This window comes from Callithrix jacchus, chromosome 20 (genome assembly GCF_049354715.1).
Source record: "Callithrix jacchus isolate 240 chromosome 20, calJac240_pri, whole genome shotgun sequence".
Lineage (NCBI taxonomy): Eukaryota > Metazoa > Chordata > Mammalia > Primates > Cebidae > Callithrix > Callithrix jacchus.
In genome coordinates this window covers 24,193,894-24,201,892 of record NC_133521.1, presented here as the reverse complement: position 1 = coordinate 24,201,892, position 7,999 = coordinate 24,193,894, and the positions used below count along the sequence as shown (strand labels likewise).

The window sequence follows — 7,999 nt, the reverse complement described above, 5'->3', positions numbered from 1 at the left end:
CCTCCCTGCCTGGACCCCCACCCCCGCGTGCCGGGATCGCCAGCGCCCACCAGCGGCTCTGGTCCCGGGTAGCAGCACAGGTGGGGGCGGGGCCGGGGCGGGGCCCGCTGTGCCGCCGCCTCCACCTCTCCACCGCCTTGGAGCGCCTCGGAGCTGCGGGCTGCGGCCTGGCTCCGCCCCTCCCGGCCCGGCGCGCCGGCTCCCGCCTCCTTCCCTCTCCTTGCTCCCGCCTCCCTCCCTTTCCGCTGCTGAGGCGGCGGGAGCCGAGCCCGAGCGGACCGAGCCGCGGCCGCAGCCGGGCGGCGGGCGAGAGGCGGCGGCGGCGGCGGCGGCGGTGGCCGGGCCGCGGGCGGTCAGTCAGGCGGCGGCGGTGGCGGCGATGCGGCGGCCCCGCTGAACTCGCCCGCTCCTGGCTCCGGGAGCCGGCCGCGCGAGGCGGCCCGGGCCAGGCGGCAGCATGCGGAGCGGCGAGGAGCTGGACGGCTTCGAGGGCGAGGCCTCGAGCACCTCCATGATCTCGGGCGCCAGCAGCCCGTACCAGCCCACCACCGAGCCGGTGAGCCAGCGCCGCGGGCTGGCCGGCCTGCGCTGCGACCCCGACTACCTGCGTGGCGCGCTCGGCCGCCTCAAGGTCGCCCAAGTGGTAAGTGCCGGGCGGGGCCCCAGGTGCCCGAGGGCGGCCTAGCCGGACGCCTCCCTCCCCGCCCCGCTGCGGGGCCTCCGTCGCGTACCCGCTTGCCGGGGCCGGAGCCCGCTCCTCGCTCCCCTTCTCCCTCGCGGGGTCCCGGGGCCGCCCTGCAGCCTCCTCTGGGGACCCCGCCCTCGGCCGAAGCCTGCCCTTTCCAGGCCGGCAGCCTCCGGTGTGCGCCTTCTACCTGAGCACCTGCCCTGGGGCCTACCTGTCCGCTCCGCCCTCGCTCCCGGGAGTCTGTGGCGTTACTGGGCTGGGTGCTGCTGGGATTCTTGCTGTCTCCTGGGTACGGCTGGTCTTAGCAACCTGTGGCAGATTTCCCCGGCCACAACCTCCAGACGGTGCTCGTCTGTTTCTACCTCCGGAGACGGAGGTCTCTGGCTTGGTTCTCTCTTGATGCCTAGCTGGGTGCCAGGCGTATATGGTACACGCTTAGTAAGTATTTGTTGGGTGGAGGCAGGTAGCCCTGATGTAGTGGGGGAGCCTAGATCTGCCCACAAAGTCTCTATGCTGCAGAGGTTTGAGTCCTAACCGAGAAGACAGACTTGGCATCCCGGAGTCCACCGCCCGGCACGGTGGCTGGCACTGCCCAATTGGTACCCAGAGTTAAATCTGGGAGGGCAGCCAGTTTTGGAGGTAGCAGAAACAGAGAACTTTCTGTTGGACTTGTCTATAGTAGAGCTTCTTTCTCAGGGTCCTATGTTTTAGCTTCCAGGGTTTTCTGGGCAGGGGCCTCTCAGCTCTGTTCCTGCTTTGTGGTTTTGTAACATGCCTTTCTGGGCAGTTGCTCAGCTCTGTTGTGGACCAGGCATGCTCCAATTCAGAAAAACCCGTGTGTGTGCCCCCCACAGGTAGGCTGCCTTCTGAGGCCACTGGTCTCCAAACTCTCTCTCTCTCTCTCTTTACCTGACATGAGCTGCCACGCTCAGCCTAGAGCTGTACTTTTCATCTGGAAGAACTTTTGGGCTTAGCCCCTAAAATCTCGCCTGACTCTGCTGTTTGTTAATCTCTTAGAATTTAAACCCTGAGAGGTCATATGTGGGTGAGTAAAGGAAAGGGACCCACTTGAAGGGTATGGTGGGTACCCTTGAAGGGTACCCTTCAAGGGACCTGCTTGAAGGGTACCCTTCAAGGGACCTGCTTGAAGGGTACCCTTCAAGGGACCTGCTTGAAGGGTACCCTTCAAGGGACCTGCTTGAAGGGTAAGTTCTAACTATGGTTTTGAGAAAAATTTGACTTTTAAAAATTGGGAAGCTGAGGTGAGGGGATTGCTTGAGCCTAGGAGTTCAAGGTCACAGGGAGCTATTATGGTGCCTGGGAGTATCCACTGTGCTCCAGCCTGGGCAGCATAGCAAGAGCCCATGTCTAAAAATAAATTTAGTTTTTTTTTTTTTTTTTTTTCCTTTACGGAGTTCGCTTTTGTTGCCCAGGCTGGAGTGCAATGGCGTGATCTCGGCTCACTGCAGTCTCCATCTCCTGGGTTCAAGAGATTCTCCAGCCTCAGCCTCCCAAGTAGCTAGGATTATAGGCGCCCACCACCATGCCTGGCTAACTTTTATATTTTTAGTAGAGACGGCGTTTTGCCATGTTGGCCAGGCTGGTCTCAAACTCCTGACCTCAGGTGATCCACCCACCTCAGCCTCCCAAAGTACTGGGATTACAGGCATGAGCCACTGAGCCCCGCCATAAATTTAGTTTTTGTAGATTTTTTTTTTTTCTGAGATGGATTCTTGCTCTGGTGCCCTGGCTGCAGTGCAGTGGCATGATCTCAGATCACGGCAACCTTCGCCTCCCAAGTTCAAGCGATTTTCCTGCCTCAGCCTCCCTACCAGGCCCAGCTAAGTTTTGCATTTTTTAGTAGAGTTGGGGTTTCCCCACCTTGGCCAGGCTGGTCTTGAACTACTGACCTCAAGTGGTCTGCCCATCTTGGTCTCCCAAAGTGCTGGAATTACAGGTGTGAGCCACCCCACTGGGCTGTAGACATTTTTGTGGTGTTTTTTAATGGCCTATTGCAACCTGTAGATCTTTGCTATTCCAAGTTTGGCCCTTAGGCCAGCAGCATTGCCATCACCTAAGGGCTTATTAGAGATGCAGAATCAGTGGTCTTGCCCCGGAACTTCTAAGTCACCTGCATTTAAACAAGATTCCCCAGGTGATACATGTGTACATTAAAGTTTGAGGCTTACCTTTCTATATACCTTTTAGTATTTAAAAAAAAAAAAAAAAAAAAAAAAACCTTGCAGCAGGCCAGGCACGGTGGCTGTTATCAATCCCAGCACTTTGGGAGGCTGAGGCGGATGATCATTTGAGGTCAGGAGTTCAAGACTAGCCTGGCCAACATGGTCAAACCCTGTACAAAAATACAGAAAATTAGCAAGGTATAATGGCAGGTGCCTGTAATCCCAGCTACTCCTGAGACTGGGATTACTAGCTGCTCCCAGCTTCTCCTGGCAGGAGAAGTGCTAGAACCCGGGAGGCGGAGGTTGCAGTGAGCTGAGATCATGCCATTGCACTCCAGCCTGGGTGACAGAGCAAGACACCATCTCAAAACAAAACAAATATTGCACAGGCACTAGCAACCAGCTTTCAATAAATAGCCTTAAGGCTGTGATCTTTCTGTGAAATGAGCCTGCTAATACCTCCCTCAAAGGATTAAGAAAATGAAATAATATGTGTATGTTAGTGCCTATTGTATTAGACATCCAATTGATGTGCAGTAAATGTTAGCTGTCATAGTGCTAATTAACAATACCTGTCTCTAAAGAAACTTTGTGAAGATATCACTGAAAAATCATACTTATGTATTTGAATGAAAGATAGTTTACTTCCTTATGATTTAAGTTAATTGGTATTTTTAATGGAATGTGATTTGATAGTAAAGCTAATCTGAAATATTATGAAAAAATTAAACAGTGCAGTTGCGTAGATTCTATCTTTTCTTTTTCTTTTTGAGACAAGGTCCTGCTTTGTGCTCAAGCTAGAGTGCAGTGGTGCAATCATAGTTTACTGTAGCTTCGACCTCCTGGGCTCAAGTAATCCTCACCTCATCCCCCAACTAGCTCGGACTACAGGTATGTGCCACTATGCCTAGCTAATTTTTAATTTTTTTGTAGAGACAGAGTCTCCCTATGTTGCCCAGGCTGGTTTCAAACTCCTGGGCTCAAGCAACCCTCCCTCTTTGGCCTCCCAAAGTGTTGAGATTACAGGTATGAGTCACTGACCTCAGTCTTTATCTTTTCAAAATGAAACCTGTATCTATCTCTTAGTTGGGGAGAAAGTCTAGTATGGTTAAACAACTGATTTACATTATCTTCTTCTTCCTTGTGTGAATTCTTTTTTTTTTTAATGAGTAAAGTCAGAGCCTCATTATATGTTGCCCAGGTTAGTTGCAAATTGGGATTACAGGTATGAGCCACTGCACCTGGCCCACATCCCTTTCTTGAGCCCTTCCCATGCCTAGATGACTTTCTGACAACGTATTTGTTTAGGACTTTTTAATAACAAAGGATGGATAATAGGATTTTTTTTTTTTTTTTTTTTTTAAAGACAGATTTTCGCTCTGTCACCCAGGCTGGAATGCAGCGGCATGATCATAGCTCACCGTAACCTTGAACTTCTGGGCTCAAGGCAGCCTTCTGCCTCAGCCTCCTGAGTAGCCAGGACTACAGGGATGCACCACCCTGCCCTGCTAATTTTTTTGTAGAGATGAAGTCTTGCTATGTTGCCTCAAACAAGAGGCTAGTCTTGAACTCCTGGGCTCAAGCGATCCTGCTATTTTGGTCTCCCAACATGCTGGGATTATAGGTGTTAGCCACTGTGCCTGGACTGGAAATGTTTAAACGCAAATTTTAGCTCCGCTGATCTTGATGTCTCCTAATCCCATCACATCTGGGTTTCTCAATTGTACAATATGGGTGGTAACAACTGAGCATTTTAGGATTTGTAAGAATTAAGAGGTTAATGTTTGATAGTTGCTTTCTTACATAACTCAAAAACAAATGTGAGTATTTGCACTTCAGGGGCATACCTTTTCTTTGATGGAAACCTTGTTAGTTTTGTTTTTTTTTTTTTTTTTAATCTCAAGCCAGTCAGCACAATCCCTGGCTGGTTACTGTTCTCTGGAGGATGTGCAGGGGTGGGGCAGTAATACATTATAGAAATCATATACAACATAAAATAGCCACATTTACAAAGCTGCAATTTTGATAAATGACTGGCTGTAGACATAGCACTGAGCTTATCAGCCCCAAATCCCCTCAATTCTGTGGAGGGGCTGGTTCAACTGAGGCTCAGTTGGGTTCCTGATTCTTAAGAACTGGTCAAATGACCTGGCAGACACAAAATGACCCTGGTCAAACTGTGAAGGATTCTGCTTTTTGTTTACTACTGAAGATTCCTTTGTACTCCTGGCTCTCATTTATCCCTGAAGTCATGCATATACATGTGCATAATGTTCGATGAAGCAGTGGGCTTCTCTATATTGGATTCTCAGAGCCACCGTTCTGTGGCTCCTTGTAAAACAGTCCCATTTTCCTTTAGGAAGATTGTTATCTTTAGGAGCTGTCTTCCTGATCAAGGACTTGGAATCAAATTAAATTCTAGAAGAAAAGCAAAGTTATAATTACTCTTAAGTTTTTTTAATGATTAAAAATAGTGGAATTATAATCCATGACTTCAAAAAAGTTGTTAAGTATAGAGAGTATACATGTATTTTACAAAACCACACAAAGACAGTTCAAGAAAAGGATACTGCAGACAAATATCCCTCATGAAGGCAGACACAGAAATCCTCAACAAAATACTGTACAGAAAATAGAACCCAGCATATGTAGAAAGAATAATACACCAAACCAATTGTGATGTATTCCAGAAACAAAAGATTGGTGAAGTTTTTGAAAGTAAATGTTATAGATGTACACCTAGAGGTGAGGATAGGGCTGTATGTCAGGATGCTTCTCTCTTGGTAGAGTGGATATATACCTGGGTGCCTGGGAGAGAGCTCTTTCCAGCCTAAAGTTGTGCCGAACAGACTTGAGCTGTACCACATATATGGCCTGCCTCATTAAGGACTGAGGTATGTATGGTTGATTTTTTTTTTCTTTTCCCACAGCGCCCTTTCCTGAGCTATTGAAATAGCCTGGAAATACCAGCATGGGGCCTTCAACCTGTAGCTGCTATCACTGACTCTTACATCCTTATTTCTGGAAGTAACCCCAAATGCTTTTGCAGGATGACATGGGATTCCTTTGGAAAAGAATGTTACTTATTAGAGTATAGAGCAGAAGTGATCACAGATAATACATTTTCCCAGACAGTCTCAATTTCCTTTGTTCCCTCATCAGACCATATATAAGTATAATCCTAAAATTTAAATAATTATTTTACTTTAAATTATGAAGTATTCTAAGCATTGAAATTACAGTGATTCATGTAACAGCATCCATCTGCTCCCACTATATCCTGATATTTTTGTTTGGAAAATAAGGTGATTCCTGGAGAACAGGTTGTGTGTGCAAGAGAAGAGATGAGATGGGATTTGGCTTCATTAGCAAGTTGGGACCTCAGGGCTCCAGGAAGGAGGAAGGAGACAGACTCGGGGAAGTGGAGAGGAAGAGAGCAGGGAACCCCTGCTCAGAGGTTGGTTTCTGCCAATCGGCCAACTTAAACTTTGACCTCAGTTGGAAGTGGTTCAGGTCTCTAGAGCAGTGCTGCAGCAGGCTGGAGAAGAGACTGATGAATAGAAGGGCACAAAGCTCAGAAAGTGACACCTCCTGGGGGAGGAGATATTGCTTGTTTAAGTATTTGGAAACTATCCTATTTTTAAGTAGTTTAACTTCTCGATGGGGGAGGATTTTTGTGAAAAATTCTCACTTAAAGCTTTGGGTGGGGGATTGTTCAGGATTCATTGTTGTGCCTCTCGTGTGTGGCCTTTCTCCTAATGGGGGCTATCACTGGTTTTCAAAGTGGGGTCCTGGGATCCTTAGAGTTTATTAAGGTAGTAATGGGGGATTGAGAGTCAGAATGAGGGGCTGGGGAGTACGGTGGCTCACACCTGTAATCCCAGCACTTTGGGAGGCCGAGGTGGGCAGATCACTTGAAGTCAGGAGTTCAAGACCAGCTTAGCCAACATGGTAAACCTAGTCTCTACTAAAAAATAAGAAAATCAGCCGGGCTTGGTGGTGGGTGCTTGTAATCCCAGATACTCGGGAGGCTGAGGCAGGAGAATTGCAGGTGGAGGTTGCAGTGAGCTGAGATCACGCCACTGCTCTTCAGCCTGGGCAACAGAGGGAGACTCCATCTCAAAAACAAAACAAAAAGAGAACCTGGGTACTAATTATATTTCAGAAAGTCTATACTGTAAGCCACATTAAGCACGGTAAGGCAGATTTACGCTCACATTAAGTAGAATGAGGTAAAATTTCTTCTGGCTGGAATTTTATAAAACCGATTACTTCAGGTTGATCAGGAGCTTTCAGTAAGCTTTTGATTAATGTGCACCTGCCTTCATCTTTGCACTCAGGATTTATTCTGTCATCCCTCACCTCTTTCCTGAAAATGCCTACCACTATTTTTTTTTTTTTTTTTTTTTTTGAGACAGAGTTTCGCTCTTGTTACCCAGGTTGGAGTGCAATGGCGCAATCTCGGCTCACCGCAACCTCTGCCTCCTGGGTTCAGGCAATTCTCCTGCCTCAGCCTCCCGAGTAGCTGGGATTACAGGCATGCGCCACCATGCCCAGCTAATTTTTTGTATTTGTAATAGAGATGGGGTTTCACCATGTTGACCAGGATGGTCTCGATCTCTTAACCTCGTGATCCACCCGCCTCGGCCTCCCAAAGTGCTGGGATTACAGGCTTGAGCCACCGCGCCCGGCCTACTATTTTTATTTTTTAAATTAGGCAGCCTCTTGCACCAGAATAGGCTCAGAGATTCCCCACTTGGTGCTGTGCTGTTCTTCTGGTTTCTGCTCCAAAGAGACCTTCCCTATAGCCACCAACTAGAATAGGATACTCCCTTACCCAACTTTGCCTTACTATTGACCCCTGTCACCCTGCTTGATTCTTCTCCATAGTGTTGACCATCCAGCTAGAAGGTCAGCCCCATGAGAGCAAAGACTTTGCTTTCAAGTTCTCTGCCGTATCCTGTGTCTAAACCAGGGTCTGGCACACAGACGTTGAGTAGACAGTTGAATGTACATATTTGTTTAGTAAAAGAAAAAAATGGGTTATTACTTAATGTAGTTTGTAAGGTCAAGTTTTTGAAAACATGGAATCCATGGGGAAATGTTGTATGTACATATATTTATAATA

General features: G+C 48.2%; 1 protein-coding gene across 1 annotated transcript in view; it reads left to right on the top strand.

Moving 5' to 3' along the window:
- Positions 1 to 247: 247 nt before the first annotated feature.
- Positions 248 to 7,999, top strand: part of CMTM4 (CKLF like MARVEL transmembrane domain containing 4) — a 78,631-nt gene continuing 70,879 nt past the window's right edge. Inside the window, exon 1 of the mRNA XM_035281587.3 lies at positions 248 to 643. Within this exon, the coding sequence (XP_035137478.1) occupies positions 458 to 643 (186 nt within the window). The 5' untranslated portion in view covers positions 248 to 457. The remainder of the gene's footprint in view (positions 644 to 7,999) is intronic.